The sequence below is a fragment of the Paroedura picta genome, chromosome 3 (assembly GCF_049243985.1).
Source record: "Paroedura picta isolate Pp20150507F chromosome 3, Ppicta_v3.0, whole genome shotgun sequence".
In the NCBI taxonomy this organism is placed as follows: Eukaryota; Metazoa; Chordata; class Lepidosauria; order Squamata; family Gekkonidae; genus Paroedura; species Paroedura picta.
Window position 1 is genome coordinate 116,512,468 of NC_135371.1, and position 23,053 is coordinate 116,535,520.

Here is a 23,053-nt window from a genome sequence, read left to right on the forward strand (position 1 = left end):
ACTTCTTAACAAATGTTGCAGAAACTGAAACAGCTCAACCAGTTTCCCGATTTCAATAACTACTTGATATTTGTTTTGACACGGCTGAAATCCGAGGGTATGTTACAAAGGGAGCTTAAGATTTTTGTATGTTTGGGTACTGCTTCTTGCTTGTCTGATATCATGGATCAAGTGTGGTCTTATAGACTTAATCAAATCTATGTTCAAACAAAATTTGGTGGCCAGTGACCCTGTCATTAGAGCATTCTTCCACCAAAAGAATAGGCCAGCAAAATTCATGATCCTTGAGTTGCAGCAATAAGTCATACTCACATTATTGGACTGGAAGAGGTTCCCTATTCTTCTAGTGCTGAATTAATAGCTGGCCACTGTGTTTCTTTGTGGAAGACCTGTGTGTTGTATTTAGAACCAAAGGCAGATGGCCAAAGAAATGTGTCAGTGAACACCAGTCCAGCAGGTTTCTTTTGGTGGCTGTTGCTTGTTATCTTAATACAATGGAAGTCATATTGTTTTATTCAAGAAGGCAGCACAAGGGTTAAGATTCAATCACTGAGTTTGGGAGGAGGACTGTCTCAGAGTCTGTGAAAGGCTAAGGAATGCAATCCCAATGTAATTGAACAAGGGAGGGGCCCTGAAGATAAGGGCTGTTTTACCATGATAACCAATATTCTCTAGCAGTTTTCTGTATTTCATTTATGACCTTAAAATTGCAACTGTTTGTGTGCTACAACTTTGAGTAAGCCTTCCTGTTTGAAGTGACTTGGGGGGAAAAACAGCTTTTCTATTTTTTGTAAAACTGCACTAGTTTAGCTGAGGATCAGGCATTTCCATTCTCTGTAAAATAAGAGAACTTGCCATAGTTAGTTAACTCAGAAGTCCAATTAGTTGTTTTATGGTCTTTGGGATGTTTGCAACAAATGTTGTGTTTGCCCTGTTGCATTGCATTTTGCAGTCTATTTCAACAGAACTTGTCTAGTAAAAATCTAACACAGCTCCGCGGCTCATTCATTGGACCCTTGGCTCTGCTTACTATCTCTGGAGTTTGTTACAAAAATGCATTTCACAAAAAAAGGAAGCTGCAGAGTTTAATTAGTCTGATTTTGTTTTGTTTTTTGTCACTAATATCACAGTGGGTTTGTGCCCACTTCTCTGTTGCTGACTAATGAAATCTAAGGTGAGGGCTGTGGTTCTCAGTATTGCTGTGGATTCAGATGAGAGCAAAACATACAAAAAAAAAAGAAATCTGCTATCCTAGTTCTTCCTGTGCTGTGGTATCCCACCATAATGCTAAAATAGTGTTAACGGAAAGTATGTCCAGTCTAAAGTCTTTCATGGAGGTAAATTGATCAAATGAAAACTATTCTCCCAAAATTCTGATTGCACTTTGTGCCCTGTCTAAAAAGTATATAACATAAAAATAAGGTGTGTCCAAATAAATCTGGTAAATGGACATAATGCATATTAATATGTAAGAGATTTTATTCTTAAAATCTATACGTAGTTGACTAATGTTATACAAAATCTGATCTTATATGAATGTTGGCTGTTCTTTGTCATGCATGGCTTGACACCTTGTTCAACCCCTTGGCTAAATAAAATGCCATTCTGAGCCTCACATGCCATTTAGGTTTCTGTGAACAAAGGCTATCTAAAATTCTTATCTAAGAGGGTTGTGGGAAAGGATCATGAGTAAAGCATGTTAGAAAACTGCTTATGGATGTAAACAAATGCTTCAGTTCATGACAGCTGAGTAACCTGTCGTGGTGGTTCTGTTTTTATTTAGCTTACCTTGTCAGGTCTCTATTACCCCTTCTCTTCTGCGCTCCTCTGTCTGTGTATCTTCCCTGGGGTGAGTTATAACAGGTCTTACAGAATACATTTCTTCTCCAAAAATGATCTTTTTAAACAGATGAGCCAACACGTTCTCTGAGTGGCCTGATCCTGAAGAACAATGTGAAGGCTCATTACCAGAGTTTCCCTCAGCCTGTTGCAGAGTTCATTAAGCAAGAATGTCTTAACAACATAGGAGATGCTTCTTCTCTAATCAGAGCTACCATTGGTGAGTGTCAGAGGAAGGGTAAAGGGGTAAGTGGGTGTGCATCTAATTTTTTAAAATCTGGATTTGTATTTTGAAGCAATGTTAGACAGGTGACTCTTCCATTCAGTAAAGCCTATAGAGCGTGGGCCTGACAAGTGGCATTATAGTTGTACCTTAAATACAATGGTTTGCCTATTGACGTTCCTGGTGATGCCTTTTCTAATAGCTGTTGATGTTCTTGTTTGTTTAGCAATAAAAAGATTTTTCAGCAGATTTGTTCAGATTGCCACGTAACTTGTAAGCCTGTGTGTAAGGACCTGTTTATTTTATCTGCTGCTACATTGGCAAGTATTCCATGATGGTTTTCATGAGATGTGACTGAAGGAATCTGTGTTGTGGCAGATATATTTAAATGGCAAAGTGGGATTCTTCTCTCAGAGGTCTCCAAAGCTTAACATGCAACATCTCTGTGCTAGATGGAACATATTTCAAAATATTCTCCATATATTTGTAGGTTTTCAACTTGGGATGTAATAGAGGACTGATGGGTGTATGGGAGTATCATAATCTTTAAATAGTTAGACCCTGACTTGGATAGCCCAGGCATGCCTGATCTCATCAGATTTCGGAAGCTAAATAGGGTCGACTCTGGCTAATATTTGGATGGGATACATCTAAGGAACACTAGGGGTTATGACAAGGAAGCAGGCAATTTATTTATTAGATTTATACACTGCCTCTCTCAGTCCAGCCAGTTTGGGGCAAACCACCTCTGAACGTCACTTGCCTGGCTGCCAGACAATCCTAGGATCTGTCTACACTACACACACTGTACTATAAACAATAATTTAAGTAGTTATGGCTCGCTTTAGATAGTTATACCATTGGGAAAACAAAGCAGCTTACAACATTTTACTCTTTCCTGTTCTTCCATTTAGCAACAGACCTATGTTAGTCTAAGGGAGACTGGCCCAAGCTCTTCCTGTGAGCTTCCATGGTAGAGTAGGGGTTTGAAGTTCTCTCCCAGATTCAAGTCACTAACACTACACAGCGCTACTAGGGCACACCAGTTTGAATATTAAAATGTCTTGCATTTGACTTTTAAAGCTAAGGGAGTGTTAAACTGTTTAAACCAAGCTTTCATAACCAGGGTTTTGGGAAACCCTGGAGTTTCTTAATAGCCCTCTAAAGGTTTCCTGATATATATTGTTAAACATATATCAGATGATATGGCCATATAGTCATATGGACTCTCCCCCCCCCCCAATGGCCAATGATGGACCTGGAGGGGGTGAGAAAGGGAGGGACCCCAGATGAGCGGGTACACAGCTATGCTTCCCAACCAAATTCTGCATGATCACACCACTTCTTGGGTTTCCCAAAGCCTGAAAATGGACTGATGGACTAATATTAAACTACAGCTGATTGGTTTCCCCCCCCTGCTGCCAGGAATCCTCATCACCACCATTGCATCTAAGGGAGAGCTGCAGATGTGGCCAGAGCTTCTGCCCCAGCTCTGCAACCTGCTCAACTCTGAGGACTACAACACTTGTGAGGTGAGTGGGAAAAGTGCTGAGCAAGCCTGAACTGAAAGCCTATTTGCAGCCAGCAATAAGCTTTGTGATTTCAGAGCTGGCAGTAGTTCTTATGGAAAGCTCTCTTGAGACACTAGTGTGATATGTGTGGACTTGGCGGTGTGTTCTAGATTCCTCAGACATTTTGGATAGCTCTGGATAGCTCAGGCAAGCCCGATCCTGTCAGAGCTCCAAAGCTGAACGGAACTGACCCTGTCTAGTATTTGGATGGGAGGCTGCCAAGGATTTAGTGGTAGTTCCCCCAAGGAACACTAGGGGGCATGATGCAGAGGCAGGCTATGGCAAACCAACTAAGAACATCCCTTGCCTGGTTGCCTATCAAGTCTCAGATCTCCTGGCTACCCTAAATATGCCTTATGATAAATGCGCCCTTGAGTTTATTCAGCATAGGCCTACAGAGTTAGTCATGTTATCTGGGCATAAGGCATACTGGGCCAAATGAGATTTTCTTCTAAGTGAATGTGCTTTGCCTTGCACTGAGCAAGGATAAATGGGAATTTAAAACTAGATGGCTGTTCCTCTAGCCCAGTGGTCTCCAACCATTTTATCATTAGGGACTGGTCAATGCTTGACAATTTTACTGAGGCCCGGGGGGGGGGGTAGTCTTTTGCTGATGAACATTGCCGACTGAGCCCTTGCTTCACTTGCTTTCCCACTGGTGCCCCTGACTTCCTGCTGCGCACTGGGGGGTGCTGTCAGCAACAGCTGCGCAGTGCCATACTGAGGGGGAGCCCCAACCATGGTGGCAGCTGAAGAGCACCAAATGTGAGCCGGCAGCAGTGTGGCAGGGCAGCGCCTGAGGCAGCAGCCAGGGAGGAGGACCAGGAGGAGCCGCGGCCCAGTTCTGACTGATCTACGGACCAGTACCGGTCCCCGGACCGGGGGTTGGGGACCACTGCTCTAGCCTGCTGAAAATGTAGTTGATGATGTGTGCTGTGCTACTCAAATACTGCTTCTGTTTCACTGGGAGTGACATCGCTTCCATCTATATTATATGAAGCCTGGGTAAAATTAGATTGATAGGAGGAGTTTGTTTGGTCTGTGTGCTAGGTGGGAGATCAAAGTACTGAGCTAATGTGATCATTTGAAATTCCTCGCTTGAGAGCTAGCATGATGTTGTGCCTAAGAGCGGTAGACTCTAATCTGGAGAATCTTTCCTGATTCTCCACTCCTTCTCCAAGTGCAGCTAGTTGGCTGATCTTGGGCCAGTCACAGTTTTCTCAGAGCTCTTTCAGCCCCACCTACTTTATAAGGTAGCTGTTGTGGGGAAAAGAAGGGTAGGCAGCTGTAAGCTACTTTGTGACTCTAAGGTAGAGAAAAGCAGGGCATAAAAGCCCAACTCTTCTTCCCAGTGTCTTAGAGCGGAGGTCCTGAACCACCGGGCCGCGGCTCGCTCTCCCTACCCACCCACCCCCCGCAGTAAGAAACTTCCCAGGCCGCAAGCAAATCGGTCGCAAAAGTGGCCGATTAGCTTGCGGCCCAGCAAACTTCATTTTGTATGGGGGGGGAGAGGGAAGCAGGGCCGCGCATGCGCGTTTGCACCATGTGCGGCCACAAACGCACATGCGTGGAAGTGCTGCGCATGCTCGTTTGTGGCCGCGCATGGCACAAACGTGCATGTGTGGCCACGCGATCGCCCTCCCCACCACCGCCGGTCCGCAGCCCAAGAAAGGTTGCGGACCCCTGTCTTAGAGCATCCTTAGCTACAGAGTGCTCCCCACTTTCTGTTGAACAAAGTTGGATTTTCTCTTTAAACCTGTTGCTGCTTCTCTTCCAGCATCTCTAATTATTTAGGCAGTTAATTGGCACATCTCAGACTTTTGCGTGGGATGTCTGGCAGAGGATAGGAGGACGACATGTTCTTTCAAACTAGCAGCCCGTCACCTAGAAATCTTCCCTTCAGCGCAGCTCTTATCAGAATGAATGCAACTCATGCCAGGACAACTGAAACACCCTAGCTTTTGAATGAATCTTGAATGCCCTTTGCCTGTTTCCCAAATCTGGAGTGTTTGGTGCTAACTGTTGTCATGTTTTTTAGGGGGCTTTTGGTGCCTTACAGAAGATCTGTGAAGATTCCTCTGAGCTCCTGGACAGTGATGCTCTCAATCGACCACTTAATGTCATGATTCCAAAGTTCCTACAGTTTTTCAAACACTGCAGCCCCAAAATTAGGTTTGTGCCTTTTTCTCTACTGATTGCTGTTATGTATTCCATGGGCTAAGTCAAGGTCAACTTTTGTATGAGAACTCTGAAGGGGCAAGACCTCCTTCCCCTTCCATTTGTCTGGAGAGTGGATCATGCTATACCCTGGATAAGGAGTTGTATAGCCTTCTATCAGTCCAGTTCAGAAATTGGGATTCTGAAGAAATGTTACTGTGTGCTTTCCTTCCCCCATCAGAGTTATTGATCTTGACTAATTTCCCGTGTGTAAAACTTGAAGATGTCAAGATAATTTTGATAATTCTTAGAACTCAGCTTGCTGCTTGATTTGCATGGTTTGGGAAATGTCATTTAACTTTTAGAAAAAGTGTAATTTCTAAAATCAGGAGTTCCAGCAGTCTTTAATTACATGAAGATTTTTAAACCCCCATAAATTATATTGAATGATTAAGACCAGATTTTGTGGGATGCAAAGTACAAAACTTGGGAACTAATTACTGTTGCAGGGGGTGATTCTCCCTCAGAAATGCAGTAGCATACGAAGATACTTCGGTCTCTTATTCAGCTCAGCTCCCCCCCCCCCCCCCCCGTGTGAACTTGGAATTAACCAGAACTGCATTTGAATCCAGATAATGTATTGTTTGATTATTGGGTTGTATACGGATGGAAGCAGCTGTAGTGAGTGCAGTACTAACTGTAATCAACAGTTGTTTCAACTGTTTGTGCTCTTTCCTTGTCAGGTCCCATGCTATTGCCTGTGTTAACCAGTTCATCATGGACAGGGCTCAAGCACTGATGGATAACATAGATACTTTCATTGAGGTAAGGTGGATGTTTCTGTGTCCTTAGTTCCTGTTGGGAGTGAAGGCCTCACTAAGCCCAGGGTTTTCCACATCAGCGCATCCGTTGAAGAAAAGCTGCGATGGAAATCCTGGCGGATCTGGATAGTGTTCCAGGAGATATTCCCAGTTTACCCTTGTCACTAATCTGGCCTGTTGAGCTTCATTACTGACATGGGTGAGCTGTAGCTGTCTTAAATGCACCCTTCATTTTTCTGCAGCTACAGTTTGGGAAATTAGTAGTGGGTGAATAGCAGTGTTACTGGGAATTTCCTGTCACTACTGAGGAGTGCCCAGTGCAAGTTTCCCATGGTTCTGTAGAATGCTGCTAGAAAAACTGTTGCATGTAGCCTAACAGAATCCTCTCAGCTGTGACATGAGACCAGCTGTTTCCTTCCCAAGGTAGTGAGTGTCAACTCATGGGGCTTTTCTCTGCTGCATGATCATTTTGCTAGACAGTCTTTGGCTGTCTTTGTCTTTGTCTCAGTGACTTTTGACCACAGTATGCCTACCCATGGCCAGAGTTAACCTTTCCTTTATTATTAAGCTCCTATGATCAGAGATCTTGAGTATAAAGCCAATAAATCACAACAGGCTCGTACCGTCGTAAGTCCTCCCCGCTCGAAAACCAGCAGGGACCTAACCTCCACGCTGTCCCACACCTGCTTCTTTCCCTTCCCCAACCTCCCCGACAAAGGTCTGCGCCTCCCCGTCCCGACTAAGCCCCACGCCTCCCCACCCCCAAAAAGCCCAGACTAAGGCCCGCACCTCCCTGCCCCGCCAAAGCAACGCGCCTCCCCACCCCCAAAAAGCCCAGACTAAGCCCCGCGCCTCCCCGCCCCGACTAAGCCCCGCGCCCCGGGACTTACCCCGCTGCCCGCCTTCGCTCCTGAACTCAGCACCATCCGGCTTCTTCCCCTCCGGCAGCCTGTGCATTTCCCTTCTTTGGCATCACTATGCAGAGAAATATTATGTCTACATATTTGCATCTTCTTGATGTCCCACCCCTGAGAAGAGCGTTTCTCCTGGCACGAATGTATGCTTTCCCCTCAAAGGTCTTAGAGGGAAGATTCCACCGTATCCCATACCATGCGAGAGACTGTCCGTGTGGTTCTGGCTACCCTGACTCTGTCTCGCACATTTTGTTAGATTGCCCCTTATATGAGCAGTGTTGCGATGACAGCTTTGTTGCTTTGCTGGGAAACAAGCCTTCTGTAAGTAAATCTATGACCTTGCAATTTCTGCTCTCTGACAAAGACCCAGAGGTAACCGTTTCAGTTGCCAGAGTTTTAACTAAGATGCTTTTATAATATGCTGCCTACCTTGTATTTTATCTTTTATAGTTTATTTAATCATTTTAAGATCTATTTGGTTATGTAACCCCATGGCCTATTTTATTATTTTGTTGAAATTTTAAACCCTATTTTTATATGTCTTATACATATTTTATGCCAATAAAAGGTTACTGACTGACTGACTGTGCATTTCCCAAACATGGCCTCGCCAGCGCTGGTCCCCTCTCTCCAATTCCAAGGGGGGGCTTCACCCAGAAGCCCTGCCACCTGCCCTGCTATTGGTTCCTGCCCGCTGGGGCTGGCCCCTAGCGCCCATTTTATTCAAAAATAAAATGGGCTTTCTTTCTAGTATCTCATAAAACTCTAAAACATGTTGGATAAAATGAGCGGGTGGACTTATACAGTTCTCATATGATCAGTAGGATAAAACTTATTTTAGCAGCAGGCCAGAGTTAGCATTAGAAAATACACACATATCCTAAGCCTTTCAGTTCATTAGGCAATCTCTGTTTTGTTGATGTTTTATAGATGATCCAATACAGGAACTAAGATATTTGGCTCTTAATGGTAGCATGCTCCTCTGCCCCAGGCCTAGACAAAAGTAGCGTTTTGTATCCAGCCATATAATTCCATAGATGTGAGCACAATTCCAAGTTTGGAAGAAAGGGTGATGATTTTTGATGAATCTCCCTGTCTACTGCAGGCCTTAGCTTGGTCCCTGGAATATACTTGGGGGTCCACTGACCCCAGGGGCTCAGTTGGCAGCAGGAGAAAGCAGAAAAGTCCAGCACTATGAGGTCTGCTCCACAAGTCAAGCTTGTTAAATATCAGCCAGCATGGCCTATTTATGTTTTTTGAAACTGATGCATCTGTCCTTGTTTTGTGCTGCCTCTGCACTTGAAATCTTAAAGGTATTATCTCTGTGAAAATCTCAGGTGTCCATTAGATAGAGCTTGTAGGCCCTGCATAGCTGGCTTTCTGCTTCCCTATTCCCCTAGAGACCACACATGACACTGTCACTGTCCCTCTGCTTGCCAAAAAATCCTTTATGGAGAAGCTGTTGACAAAAAAAAAGAAAGAAAAGAAAACTACGTATTAAAAACAAATCTCACTGGCTTCATTGCAACAAGTTCTAGAATAGTTTATGATTACGATCCAAAATCAGCAGTCAAGAATATAATCAATGAATAATGCATAATACACATCGAAAGCAAAAAACATATTCTGTACCAAAAAATATTTATATATAATTAATTAATATAGTAATAATAAAAGTTTATTAAAACTCTATTCCATGTTCTTCTGTCTTGTTGAACGTGCCAAAGTGCAGAAACTTGCTACCTTAAGGGGAGCTTCATTGAAACATTTGGCAAGAAGAAGAGAAGTGTAAACATAATTTGATCTACCTGGAAGTTCTAGAAGAATTAGCAGTGGCATGAAATTCTTTGGTTTGGGCCAGTTGACTAGAGGGTGAGAATTTTGTGTTCAGGATCTTTTTTAGAATTCTTTTATTATACATAAACTTTGCATTTTAATTTTTCCTGGTCTCGGCAGCATCTTTTTGCCCTGGCAGTAGATGAAGATCCTGAGGTTCGAAAAAATGTTTGCCGAGCACTGGTGATGCTGCTCGAGGTGCGGATTGACCGATTGATCCCTCATATGCATAGTATCATCCAGGTAAGCATCCTTCCCTTGCCAAGCATGTTCCCATAAAATCCTGCCTTGACGTGTTTGATGGAGGCTGGCATAAGCTCACTGATACAGAATGAGGATCAGCATGTTTTTTCCCCCCTCTGGCTGCTACTTCCTGTTTCTGTCCTGGCAGCCGTGCAATAGAAAACCTGTGTCAGTGCTGGCTGCCTTGGTTTGGCTTTTAGCCTCTAGGAAGTGTCATGGGAAGAATAAAAGTGGAACTGAGTTGACCTGGGTTCACCTCCTGGACAGCTCAGGCAAGCCTGATCCTGTCAGATCTTGGAAGCTAAGTAGGGTCAGCCCTGGGAGACTCCAAGGAACACGAGGGTCCTGACACAGAGACCGGCAATGGCAAACCACTTCCAAACGTTCCTTGCCTGGCTGCCAGCAATCTTAGGATCTCCTGGCTACACTACATACACGGCATATGATAAAGAAATAAATAAATCTCCTGATAGGTAAAGCTACCCACTGTATCAGCTGTGACCAGTGACAATGGGATGCTGTATTGCTTGTTAGGGAGGCTTTGTGCTGTGAAGTTCTGTCCTTTTAATGGTATGCTGCCACATCTTGACTTTCTACACTACAGGCCGTAGCTGGGACTGAGCCAGAATTTTAATTTTATTAATTGGATGTATTAACCGCCACTTTCAGGCTGGCCAGAAACAAAAATGTTTCCCTTTTTGTCTCTTCCCTAGTACATGCTGCAGAGGACCCAGGACAGTGATGAGAACGTGGCACTGGAGGCATGTGAATTCTGGCTGACCCTGGCTGAGCAGCCCATCTGCAAGGAGGTGCTCTCTTCACATCTGGTGCAGTGAGTACCTGACCTTTTGTAAGATCAGCTGGTATCCCAGCGTGGCATAGTAGCTAAGACCAGCAACCTCGAAACTGGAAAAATGGATTTGATTCCCACTCTATGTGCAGCCAGTTGGTGACCTTGGGTCAGTTATAGTTTTCTCAGAGATCTCTCAGCCCCTTACCTACCTCACAGGGTGTCTGTTGTGGGGAGAGGAAGGGGTAGGCAATTGTAAGCTGCTTTGAGACTCTTTCTGGTAGTAAAAAGTGGGGTACCAAAAAACAGCTCTTTTAGGATGCCAGTTCTAAAGCTTCTGCTTCTTTGCTTCCAGCTAAAGGGCAGCATGGTTGTATACATGATGAAGGCATGATGGGTCACGGAGGCCCTTATTTTATTCCTTACTTTTGCATTTGATCATCTATGGGTTAAACGGTCTACAGGCACCTTCTCTGTTTGTGGATGTCATTACTATTGCATCCTTAAGCAGTTGCTCTATGCCAAAGAAATAAAATAGAAGAAAGAAAGGGGGGGGGGGCTGACTTGCTGCCAAGGTTAGCTCGAGTATGGTCCATGGGTGCCTCTGTAGTTGAAGTCTTCTCTAGGAAAGTTAAAGAAGGTTATGGCATGCTCAAAATAGGGGCCTAACAGGATAATCTTGATGGGATAATTGAAGAAGTAGAGCTCTTGAGTATTCCTTGCTTCAGTTCTGCTTTTTTGGCAAGCTACTGGTACTTGAGTTTAGAAGGAGTTACCAGAATCATGTAATATGCTCCAAGGCATTTAACAGGGTGGAGTGAGGACACTGAGGAGCAGGTTCTGTTCCCAAGTCTGCTACACACTCTTATTGTGTGCCTACATTTGCCTGCTTTTCAGCCCAAAGTAGTAGCAGTATGTTTGGCTTTCAGTGCTGGCAATAGCTGGTAGTGTCCAAACATGGTTTGAAGCTTACTGTTGGATCTGCTTGGCAGTGAAGGCCACAACTGTGTAGATATTTGTTTGCTGAGGGGAGCCTTTATATTTGAGTGTCAGTCATTAAAATGCCACCCTGGTAATTGTGGGCTTTGACACCTGTGATGATCGGTGTAATTCTATCTTTGGGCTCCATTTACCGAATCTTTTTTCCTCTGCCTTCTCTTGATAGGTTGATTCCAATTTTGGTGAATGGAATGAAATATTCTGAAATTGACATCATATTGCTAAAGGTACCTCTCTGATTACCCAAACATCTTTGGAAAACTCGTGTAACTAGTTGCCCCTTAAATTATACCTACATTCTGCTTTTCTGTATTGGGTTATAAACTTCATTGGCAAAGTATGTTGTAGTATGATTAATTCTGAGGAGGCTAAGTAGCTGTCTTCCATTGGAGCATCTAGGGCATTGTACTTTCCGTTCCTACACCCATCACTTTGAGAATCGGCCTGGAAGGCTACCTAGCTTCTGATTAAAGCAGCACAATTATATCATGCCCTGTGTGCATAAAAAGTGATCATTTCACTCATGTTTAGGTATGTGGATCAGATCACTTGAGTTCTAATGCCAGCTTTTTCAGTAGTGCTGGGCATGGAAAACTGGTGACCCTCTCTGTGGTGTTGCTGCATAGAGCCAGTATTTAAAGAACTGCTAGAATCCAGTATGGTTCCTTAAACAGACATACATAATGCACACAAGTGTAGGACCAAGACCACAGAAATTGTTCCAAATCCCAGCTGCTACAAAACTTCATAGCTGACCTTGGGCCTACTTTTTGTCTCAGCCTAGCCTGCATTAAAGGATACAATAAAGAGGGAAGAATTTTGTTCACTGCCCTGAGTTCACTGGAAGACATGCGATAGACATGGATGAACAAACCAAGTTATTAGAGATCATGTCTTTGTGGAAGTGATGCATAACCTTCAGCCTGACAACAATGATGTTTTGTTGTATTCATACTGTCTGATCCATAGAGGCATGGTCTGAGGAGTCCAAGTGGTTTTTATAGTGCTTCTGGAGCAGAAGATGGGACTGCAAGCTTTCCTCTCAGGCTCTCTAATTTATTACTTCAGAAACTTCTTTTCTACTGGAAATCATATGAAGCCTATGGCAATTCTGATTCAAAATGTTATTCAGAGTGGCTTTTTGGAAATTCTTCATCGTATCAAATGAGTTTTTTGCTTGGAAAGTAGGAAGGTCATCAAAGGACTGGAAGTGAAGTCATGGGAGGGGAGGCACTTGTCCTTCTTGGTTCATGTATTTACCTACCTTCTGTAGAGCTAACTGTTCATCTTTAGAGGTACAGATCAGTAGCTGTACCAGAAGGATAAGCAAACTAGTATGCCGGTTTGCAAGGTATAATTTTCTTGGCAGGTAAGGATCCCCCAGCTAATGGGTTTGCATATTAATACTCCCTTTAATTGCAGGGCGATGTAGAAGAAGATGAGGCCATCCCTGACAGTGAACAGGATATCAAGCCTCGTTTTCACAAGTCACGCACGGTTACCCTACAGCATGAAGAGGAGCGGCTACAGGATGATGAAGACGGAGAGGATGAGGATGATGATGATGATACACTGTCTGATTGGAATCTGAGTGCGTATTGAGTTCTTGAGATTGGTGGGTTTCAAATGTGCTGGTACAAAGAGCCAATCAGAGAGGGTTAGAAGGTATGTAGCATGTGACAGAAGACTGAAGCAGGAAGCTTGTCCGTTATACTCTGACCAGTGAAAGTGCAGGCTGCGTGTATGTGAAACTGTTCCAAGTAGGGGCAGGCATTCAGCTAATCCAAGGTGAAGAAATACACCCCAAAAATACCTTATTGGCATTTTTAAGGTACTAATTCAGCTGGATACTGATTTTGACACACACACCCCACATCAAAATGTCCAAAAAATATTTCTTTGGTCAGCCAGAGTTAAAAGGCATTTAAAGAGATTGCAGTCCCTTTAATTGCTTTCAGACTTGAATTCACTCCAAGCAGAAGTCACTGTTTGGAGTGGAGAAGAAATTTAAAGGGACTGCATTTCCTTTACCCCTACATTGGGGGGGGGGAATGGTGGAAAGGGGCACCCTATATGGGAGCCTATAAAATTGGTCCCCTTGCTCCAAACATTTTTAAACTTGAGGGGTTTTTTTTTTAGGAGAGGCATCAGCAGCTATGCTGCAAATTTGGTGTCTCTACCTCAAAAAACACCCCCCCCCCATGAATTCTCCATTATTCCTTATTGGGACCATTGGCCATAATGGTCCCCATAAGCTATAATGGAGCTGGAAAAAAATGTGTTTCTCAGATACTTATCAAATACCATACCATACTGGTATTGGAATTTGGGAATATTAAAAAATACTGTGTGTTTTCTTGTTTTTGTTTTTGCACACCCCTGGTTCTGAGTTTGCTCTAGCCAGCTCATTTTCATATCATGGAAAAATGTTATTTTCTCATCTAGCTCTTTTGACCTAAGAACGATCTGGATCTCTTGTGTATTCTTTTTTACCCAATCCTGGTTGGTTAGAGTTAGAAGGGGGGTTGGAACCCCTAGCCTTTTCACAGGTATATTGTTTCGCATTGAAACGTTTCTGCAGCACGAGTGAGAATGCTAATGTTGTCAGCTTCAAAGGCGCTGTCATCCTCAGGGAGCACTGTCTGCTGCTCTGTATCCCCAAAAGAGATGGCTCCCTACCAAGTCCCTTCCAGCTTCCGGCCATGGCCGTGGGGTGGAGGCCGCTCTGGCCACCCTCATAGACAAATCTCCATAGAAAGTTGGATCTAGGTGGGTCAGTGCTGCTGCTCTAATAGATTTTCCCGCAACGTAATCCACTTCTTCCCTTCAGGAAAGTGTTCTGCTGCAGCCCTTGATGTCTTAGCCAATGTCTTCAGAGATGAGCTCCTCCCTCACCTGCTCCCACTGCTCAAAGGGCTGCTCTTCCACCCCGAGTGGGTCATCAAGGAGTCGGGGATCCTTGTTCTAGGAGCCATTGCTGAAGGTAGGGCTACAGCTTTTGACTCAACCAGGGTTTGCATCTAGCAGTTGCCAAGCATAAGCAGAGAATTGGTAACATTGGATTTCTGAAGGTATTTTCTGCTTTCCTAGGCTGCATGCAAGGGATGGTTCCCTACCTCCCAGAGCTGATTCCCCACCTAATCCAGTGCCTCTCGGACAAGAAGGCCCTAGTGCGTTCCATTGCCTGCTGGACCTTGAGCCGTTATGCCCACTGGGTTGTGAGCCAGCCCCCAGATATGTATCTCAAGCCTCTCATGACCGAACTGCTAAAGCGGATTCTTGATAGCAACAAGAGAGTGCAAGAGGCTGCTTGCAGGTATATTGTCCGCAAGTGTTGCTTTAATTGATGTGTGCGTGAAGTCGTCATTGATGGCACAGAGCCATAGAAGCTCAAGGCTCTCTCTGGATGTGATGTGGAACTTGAAGTTTGATCTCTCCAATGATAGGTCATGTATTCATACTGTCTGATCCAGAGAAATGCCCTGATATTTGTGACCAAATAATAGTACCTTGGAAGGCTATAGATGAATTGCTTATATGGTGAGACTGCTCGCCAAAGCTCTTTGGGATATACAAATGGACTAGGTTGCTCTGAATGCCTCCCTCCCCCCCTCCCTCCCTCCCCTGCAGTTTCCAGTGCTTTGCTCATCTTCTCAGTGGCCAACGCTTGTTCTCTTTCGACTTCCATTTCAGTGCATTTGCCACCCTTGAGGAGGAGGCGTGCACTGAGCTGGTCCCGTATCTCAGCTTCATCCTGGATACTTTGGTTTTTGCCTTTGGGAAGTACCAGCACAAGAACCTGCTGATCCTGTATGATGCAATTGGAACTCTGGCCGATTCCGTTGGCCACCACCTCAACCAGCCGGTATGTGCGCTCTTCCTTTCAGCACAAGGCTGCGCTGTTTTGTCAGGTCCTGGGCCATCTAAAGGGAGTCAGTAAGCAGGCCAGAAGTCGCCAGCAAGTCAGTGTTCTTGAAGATAAGGCTCAGCAGGTGAAATTTATAGAGACAGGAGGGTCCCCAAATGTGTTAAAACTCCCTGTTTCTGAGCTTGCAAAAGAAGCAGGAAAAATTCTTGCCCTGATTTCCGAGAGTCAGGAGAAAGAGGTGGCAGCAATGCAGTTCTGATGGTAAGTACCTTATTTGCACATAGAAGATCTTGGTTTCAATCTCTGCTGTCTCCAGTTTGAATGATTTAGGTAGCCGATATGAGAAAGGTTTATGGCTGACAACAGCTTAGTAGGTCCAGTGATCTGACTTGGTATAAATCAGTTTCATATGCTTACCTGATATGGCATGTTTCCTATGTAGACTTGCCAGAACCATTACCACACAGCCACTTCCTGCATCAAAATTACAAAAATAGGGAAGGGACTATGGCATGAGCTGTAACAACCTAAAACTGGGACTTCAGTCATTGCTGTGGGTGAGGGGTGCCTGTGAGAGAAATGGCCTTGGTGTCCTGCAAGTGGAGGCAGCTGTTGGCTTGTTTATCTCGTCCAGTTCCTCATCTTCCCAGATTTTATTAATGGTGTTGTTTAAAAGAACTCCTTTTAGTCAGACTCAGTGAGACCAGGTCACAGGTATCCCAGCTTCTTCTAATCTAAATGTTAGTTATCTATCATGCACAGGTTTCTGTGAGTCAGGGTGGCTGGAAGCATTCACAGGTTTCCTGTAAATATCAGCCATGTCAGTGGCATTTTAGAATTGCCCTTTGCTCTCAATTAAGGGTAAATGGAGTATTGTTGTGGTCTCCTGTTAGCCCAGAAACTGTGATGACTGATAATTCAAGACATTCGAATCCTGAAGCAGTGTGTTGAATGATTGTGGTTCTGAAGATTTCTGGGTTGAGATTGCTGTTCTGGAGATGGTTCACATTGATGCAGTTGTAACCATGGCCTTCCCTCCCTCAGGAATACATCCAGAAACTGATGCCCCCACTCATCCAGAAGTGGAATGAGCTGAAGGATGAGGACAAGGACCTTTTCCCTCTCTTGGAAGTGAGTGGTCAGCTAATATTGACTTGAGTGGGCTCTTTTATTTGGAAAGCACTGAACTGTGTAGTGATAAGGCTGTGCTTGTCTGAAGCTAAGGTAGTCTCTGAAATAGCAAATGGATCATGATATAATTGAGAATGAAGTCAGAATTATTTTGGGAAAATACAGGTTGTCTTATTCTCACCTGTCCAGCTTCCTGTCTGGCCCCTGGTAAACCATTAGCCACTTGAAGGGAAATGCTAATTTTCCTTCCAGGACTGGACTGAGTGCTTCTAAATTGAATCGGTGATCATATGTAAGGAAATGTAAAGTAGATGGTCCTCTGTGCATGTCTAATGAGTCAATCTGTTTTCTTTCTGCAGTGTTTGTCATCTGTAGCAACTGCTCTCCAGAGTGGCTTCCTACCATACTGTGAACCTGTCTACCAGCGCTGTGTGACTCTGGTGCAGAAGACCCTTGCCCAAGCCATGGTATTGACAGGGTGGTCATGGTGGGGAATATGATGTGTATAGCACTGGGGGTTAGGTGTGGGAGCACAGTTGCAGCCTGGAAGGCATTAATTCAATCACAGGGTGACACAGCTGTCACATGGGACTTTGTTCCTTGGCCCGGAGGTTCATCATTCCTTTAGCACAGCCATTCTGCTCCCATTGTTCAGTGGATTTTTATGTAGTGTTGGGGAGTGCATGTTCTTTTTGAGGCAAACTGCTTTCCATCCTCCAATTTGCAGATGTATAGTCAACACCCAGACCAATATGAGGCTCCTGATAAAGACTTCATGATTGTAGCTCTGGACTTGCTGAGTGGCTTGGCGGAAGGCCTGGGATGTCACGTGGAGCAGCTTGTAGCACGGAGCAATATCATGACTCTGCTGTTCCAGTGCATGCAGGTGGGATAAAGTTGCAATGCAGAGGTTACATTCAAGCACAGATGAGCTTCCAGAATGCTTTTTAAACAGTCCGTGAGAAGCTGAATTTCGGTGTAAGGGTTCTTTAAAAACAATAACGATCCCGTGGCTGTGCTGCATTCATGTTAGCATAACATCTTTGGGAAAACTGAAGCCTAAAAATGTGCTGGGCAGCAAAGATTTTTTGTAGGGAAAATACAGAAACCCAGGAGAAACTGACAGTTGGTGTAGGATTACAGAAATGTCATAGATGCTTTCAGGAAGTGGTGAACAGCATGTCTGCGAACACAGGCTCAGAGAAGACAGGTTCATTTATTTGGTGTTTACTATGTTCAGATTAAGAGCCTCTTGTGGCGAAGAGCCTCTTGTGGCGCAGAGTGGTAAGGCAGCCATCTGAAAGCTTTGCCCATAAGGCTGGGAGTTCAATCCCAGCAGCCGGCTCAAGGTTGACTCAGCCTTCCATCCTTCCAAGGTCGGTAAAATGAGTACCCAGCTTGCTGGGGGGTAAACGGTAATGACTGGGGAAGGCACTGGCAAACCACCCCGTATTGAGTCTGCCATGAAAACGCTAGAGGGCGTCACCCCAAGGGTCAGACATGACTCGGTGCTTGCACAGGGGATACCTTTACCTTTACCTTTTTATGTTCAGATTGGCAGGAGAAAACTTAATACGGGGCTAGTCACTGAGGAAGCACAAAAGGATAAAGGAGACTTGGGAATTCATGTTGCAGAAGCAATGAGAGACTTCAAAGAATTTAGAAAGAATTGTGAAGCCAAAGGCTGATACTCGTAGATCCTGGTGGTTTGGAACCCACAAGGGAACCTCCATGTTCCCAGGGGGTCAGCCTCTGGATCCCAGTGCCATGAGGCAGCATCACAGGAGGTCTTGGCCTCTATGCCCTTTTGTTAACCTTTCAGAAGAACTGGTTAGCCACTTTGTGAGAAGGATGCTGGCCTAGATGGACCAGCAGAGCTCTTCTTATATTGTTCATTTCTTATTTGGAGTATATTATTCATGTATTTCATTGTACACTGCCTGAATCCCAGTGGGGACCCAAAGTAGTGTACATTATCCTCCCATTCATTTTATCCTCACTTACAGCTCTGAGGTAGGTTGGGCTGTGTGAGTGAGACTGGCCCATGGTCCCCCAGCAAGTATCTGTGGCAGAGTTGGGACTGAAACTTATGGGATTTTAGCACAACACTCCAGCCATATAGCTAAGACACTCTGATAAGATGGTTCCTTTTTCATTGCCTGAGATAAGGTCTGTGCCCATGAATACCCAGATTGCACACTCTCTGTACAAAGCACCCTCATAATGATATTAACCAAAATGCTAATCTTTAGTATGAAACCTCTGAACTGCAGTCCCTTAAGAATAAGAATGAACTATATGTGGCTTTTCCATCTGGATCGTCCGCATTTGCTTTTCCTCTTCTACCTGTTAACAAAATTGTATTTGGGTCGTATTATCAAATCAAATAGGGTTCAACAGAATGCAGACAGAACTGGTCCCTCTCACCTTTCTTGCTCTCCTTGTAGGATACCATGCCTGAGGTTCGGCAGAGCTCTTTTGCACTCCTGGGGGATCTTACCAAAGCCTGTTTCATGCACGTCAAGCCATGCATCGGTAGGTACTTGTTAATATTGCCCCTTGATTCTGGATGGGATAGTGTGGTGTCCTTTTAACAAAGTATGAGTCCTGGGGCACCTTCAAGACCACCAAGTTTTATTGAAGGTGTAAACTTTCCTGAGCATGTACACTTCCTCAGATACAATGAAATGGGAATTTCTAGTCTATGTCAATATTGGAGATTAATGGGCAGATGTACCCTTCTTGTGGCATGCTGAAAATAATGAGACCCTGTCATTATACTGCATCTTTCTTCTCTCAACCATAGAGTTATGTTCTGTGTTCATACTGTCTTACATCCTGTGATAAATCTCAGCACCGGGTGGCAAGTCATGTCTGCAGCAGTAAGGTCGGTTTGATAAATAAAAAACCCTCCCTTCTTCTGCTAACAAACTTGCCATGGGATCGGAAACGTTGCCTAAGCCTTTGTATGGACTGATGGGAAAGGCACAGAGAGCTACAAGTAATCACAAGAGCTGTTTTAATTGTGTGGGATTTTGTGAGGCCATCCTGCCTTTGTGGTTGTGCATAGCTGGTGTTGGCCATAAACAAGGGAGCTGCAGCAATCCGAGTAAAAATTAGGCAAATATTAAAACATGTTGCAGAACATTTGGTAGTGTTTTTGAAAAGGCTCTACTGGATCTTGAGCATTGCAACGGATTTTTTCTTCAGTGTACTTTGCTACGGCTTTTGTGAAGCAGTGTTGTCTGTTCAGTCCCTTTCAGCAGAGTGAGTGCCACACTTTAAAACAAGAGCTGTCGTAACAGTCTTAAGATTGCAGGGAAGGTCCTGTGCTATAGCTGAGAGCACCTCCTATCCTTGTGCTTTTACACAGAACTCTATTCTGTAGACTTAAGTCACCTTTGCGGACTGATCTAATAATGAGTTATTGCTCCATTTTCCCTTGCCTTGGCCATTTATCTGGAACTGACGAGTGCTCTCTCTCTCCCTTCTTTAGCTGAATTCATGCCCATCCTAGGGACCAACTTGAATCCAGAATTCATTTCTGTGTGCAATAATGCCACTTGGGCTATTGGAGAAATCTGCATGCAGATGGGTAAGTGTATTGGGCACCTGAAGCAACAGGAGTGCTACCTTTGTGAGACCATGTCAGTTGGCAGTGGGGTACCCCCTTCTGTTTCCTGGTATGTCTTCACCATGTTAGAATAGGCAACGGTTGGTCTGCTTAAATGATTAATCCCTAATTATGACACTCAAGAACTTTACTCGTGGTGAGTTCCTATAAGGCACTGCTAAGGTTTTTGTGGTGCTGTTGATACTAGATCCTATTATATCTATGAAGTATCCTTAGCAAGATCCTGCAGTGATGTCTGCCAGGATTTTACTATAATCCACTCCTTCCCGCCCCACTGGACTTCGGATAGTGCAGTGGTTCTCAACTGCCACCGCCCTGCGACCCCTACAGCAGGAGTGGGGCGGCGGCATGCGCACTTACATGTGTATGCATGCTCACGCAGCACGCACATGCATGTGCACACGTGGCAGTGTGTATGTGCAGGCGCTGCTGTTACGAGGGCATGGAGCAGCAGAGGAGGAGGCCAGCACCATCGCAGCAGCACCACCGCCACAACCCTCCGGGAAAGGCCGATCGACCCCTTGGGGGGTCGCAACCCCAGGCTGAGAACCATTGGGATAGTGCCTCTTGTTTCTGCCTGTGTGTAACATGTTGCTTCAGATTTTACTCCCAAAGTTGGCATAGGTTTCTCTTGATTTTCCATTAGTCTAAGAACCAGCAAGTCAAAATTCTATATGGTTCTTCTTTCGGATGATGGATACAAAGCAAAGAGCAGGGTATTAATGGGAATTAATGGGTACAGAGTCAAAGTTTGGGATTCAGACTACCGGAGAAGTGCTTGGTTCAGCTGACTAATTTCTTCACGCCAGGAGCTGAAATGCAGCCATATGTCCAGATGGTTTTGAATAACCTTGTAGAGATCATCAACCGCCCAAATACCCCCAAAACACTTCTGGAGAACACAGGTGAGAGATATCATGTTTTTCCCCTTCTCATTATGTTTAGGTATTCTCATGTTCCTTAGCAGTAGTCATTATAAGGAAGTGCGCCTCCCATACCTGGATGGGGTACAGTTAACACCTGCACCGTCTGCCAGGAATTTGAGAGTGATCTTCGATGCCTCTATAGAGGCTCAGACGGTGTTTTCTCACATATGCCAAGCACGGCTACTAGCAACCTACCTGTCTTCTGACTACCTGGCCACAGTGATCCATGCAACGGTCACTTCCAGGTTAGATTTCTGTAACTCACTCTACACAGGCCTACCCTTGGCTTTGATCCGAAAATTGCAGCTGGTACAAAATGTGGCTGTGGGGGTTCTCACTGGAACATCCTGGAGGACCCACATCCAGCCACTTTTGTGTCATCTTCATTGGTTACCAGTCTGCTTCTGGATTAAGTTCAAGGTACTGGTTTTGACCTTTAAGGCAATACGCAGCTTGGGCCCTACCTATCTGCGGGACCACTCATCTGTTTGTGCCCCCTGCAGGGCATTCTGCTCTGTTGGCATGAACCTGCTGGCTGTCCCAAGCCCCCGAGACATTTGCCTGGCCTCGACCAGGGCCAGGGCTTTTTCAGCTTTGGCCCCAACCTGGTGGAATGAGCTCCCAGAAGAACTACAGGCCCTGCTGGAGTTGTCTGCTTTCTGCAGGGCCTGTAAGACCAGGCGTCTTCTGCCAGGCGTATGGTTGAAGCCAAGTTGGGGTCTTGGTGTTTCCAATGGAGGATGATTAGTGCTGGTTAGTTTGCTCTCGCTCCTGATGAGAGAGCTCATTTGACTGCATGCTGAACAGTGGGTGGGAGTTAGAACTCGGATTATATAGCCATCATTTAATGTTTTAATGTCTTATATATTAAGGGGTTTTAAGGGTTATTGTATTTTATTGTTTTATTGTAAACCGGCGCAAGACTAATGGTGAGCGGCAGTATATAAATTCAAAGATACAATGAGATAAAGGTTATGACATCTTGAATGCCTCTCACTTGGAAAGGGGACCTGGACTTTTTTCTGCTGGAGCACATGAGCCATTATGCAGAAACTCCTATCACAGGATTCTGGGGCTGTTTCTTTGCTGACCCTGAAATTAACTGTGAATAAGTTCCATAAATCAACCTGAAAGTTTCTGTTGTCCTGGATGAAAGATCTGGCTTCTTTCTAGGAGCCTTTTCTGGTCTTTGGTGCACACTGTAGCTTAACATGGTTATGGAGCTATGTGCTGCACTGGGTTGTGTACTGCCTGTTCTAACCCTTGTTACCACCACACTATGAATTTGGTATAATGTGGCTTAGTTGCCATAAGGCCACATCCATCCTATCTCTTGATGCTAAGGAGTTGACAAGGCTGCTCGCCATGCAGTTGTGACAGGCATGTTTCTTTCCCCTTTTCTAGCCATCACGATTGGACGCTTGGGTTACGTCTGCCCTCAGGAGGTGGCACCGATGCTGCAGCAGTTTATCAGACCCTGGTTAGTGTTGTACTGAGACAGAAGCCACAAACTTGGCCCTCACTTTGGGATGGCACACTGGTGCCATCCTTTTAGCTATTGGCACATATTGCTTTTAGGCTCATGGGAAATCTTGAAGCATTCTTGCACAGTTGTTTTGTCTGATACCCTGTCCCTTAAATTATTTCATTAGAAGGATTTCACAGTTTCCCAAGCAGAGAGACTGCAGTATATTGTGTATGGCAGAATGCAATCCGGATGGCTGTGGGCAGTGTGGTTTGTGTAAGGGTGGATGACTAGCCAGTAGTTGCAAACAGCAGAACTCTTCCGTCCTTCACTCACGACACTTGAGGTGGCTACGTATTCTCCTACTGTCTCAATGGTGTTTTTAGAACAGAAGGTTGGCTCCTAAAACTCTGTTCCATTGGTATAGTCAGTCAGTTTGAATGGGCCCTTCTGTTAGCAGGAGAGGGGAATTTTCCCCTTCCCATTGCAGACCTTTGCATTGGGCCCACATCTTCCTGGAGATCCCTTGACTCTAAGGAGCTGGATATGAAAGTGTTCAGTCAGCTGCAGCAGCAGGCGGGAAGGTTAAGCCTTGGTCCTCAGGCTTCAGATGGCTGGCAATACTTAAAATCCAGC

General features: G+C 44.8%; 1 protein-coding gene and 2 non-coding genes across 6 annotated transcripts in view; all 3 read left to right on the forward strand.

The window, feature by feature from the left end:
- Positions 1-23,053, forward strand: part of TNPO2 (transportin 2) — a 33,515-nt gene that overhangs the window by 3,995 nt on the left and 6,467 nt on the right. For all 4 annotated transcript variants that reach the window (XM_077327257.1, XM_077327255.1, XM_077327258.1 and 1 more), the window contains exons 3-21: positions 22-97; positions 1,910-2,059; positions 3,488-3,594; positions 5,672-5,805; positions 6,534-6,615; positions 9,482-9,604; positions 10,318-10,436; positions 11,560-11,620; positions 12,816-12,984; positions 14,224-14,376; positions 14,484-14,709; positions 15,087-15,258; positions 16,306-16,392; positions 16,752-16,859; positions 17,120-17,278; positions 18,840-18,927; positions 19,889-19,987; positions 20,836-20,931; positions 22,357-22,432. In XM_077327257.1, the coding sequence (XP_077183372.1) occupies positions 22-97; positions 1,910-2,059; positions 3,488-3,594; positions 5,672-5,805; positions 6,534-6,615; positions 9,482-9,604; positions 10,318-10,436; positions 11,560-11,620; positions 12,816-12,984; positions 14,224-14,376; positions 14,484-14,709; positions 15,087-15,258; positions 16,306-16,392; positions 16,752-16,859; positions 17,120-17,278; positions 18,840-18,927; positions 19,889-19,987; positions 20,836-20,931; positions 22,357-22,432 (2,285 nt within the window). The remainder of the gene's footprint in view (positions 1-21; positions 98-1,909; positions 2,060-3,487; positions 3,595-5,671; positions 5,806-6,533; positions 6,616-9,481; positions 9,605-10,317; positions 10,437-11,559; positions 11,621-12,815; positions 12,985-14,223; positions 14,377-14,483; positions 14,710-15,086; positions 15,259-16,305; positions 16,393-16,751; positions 16,860-17,119; positions 17,279-18,839; positions 18,928-19,888; positions 19,988-20,835; positions 20,932-22,356; positions 22,433-23,053) is intronic.
- LOC143834623 (small nucleolar RNA SNORD41) lies at positions 12,292-12,360 on the forward strand. The gene has a single exon (XR_013229870.1). It is a non-coding gene; the product is annotated as a small nucleolar RNA SNORD41 (small nucleolar RNA).
- On the forward strand, positions 14,796-14,866 carry LOC143834622 (small nucleolar RNA SNORD41). The gene has a single exon (XR_013229869.1). It is a non-coding gene; the product is annotated as a small nucleolar RNA SNORD41 (small nucleolar RNA).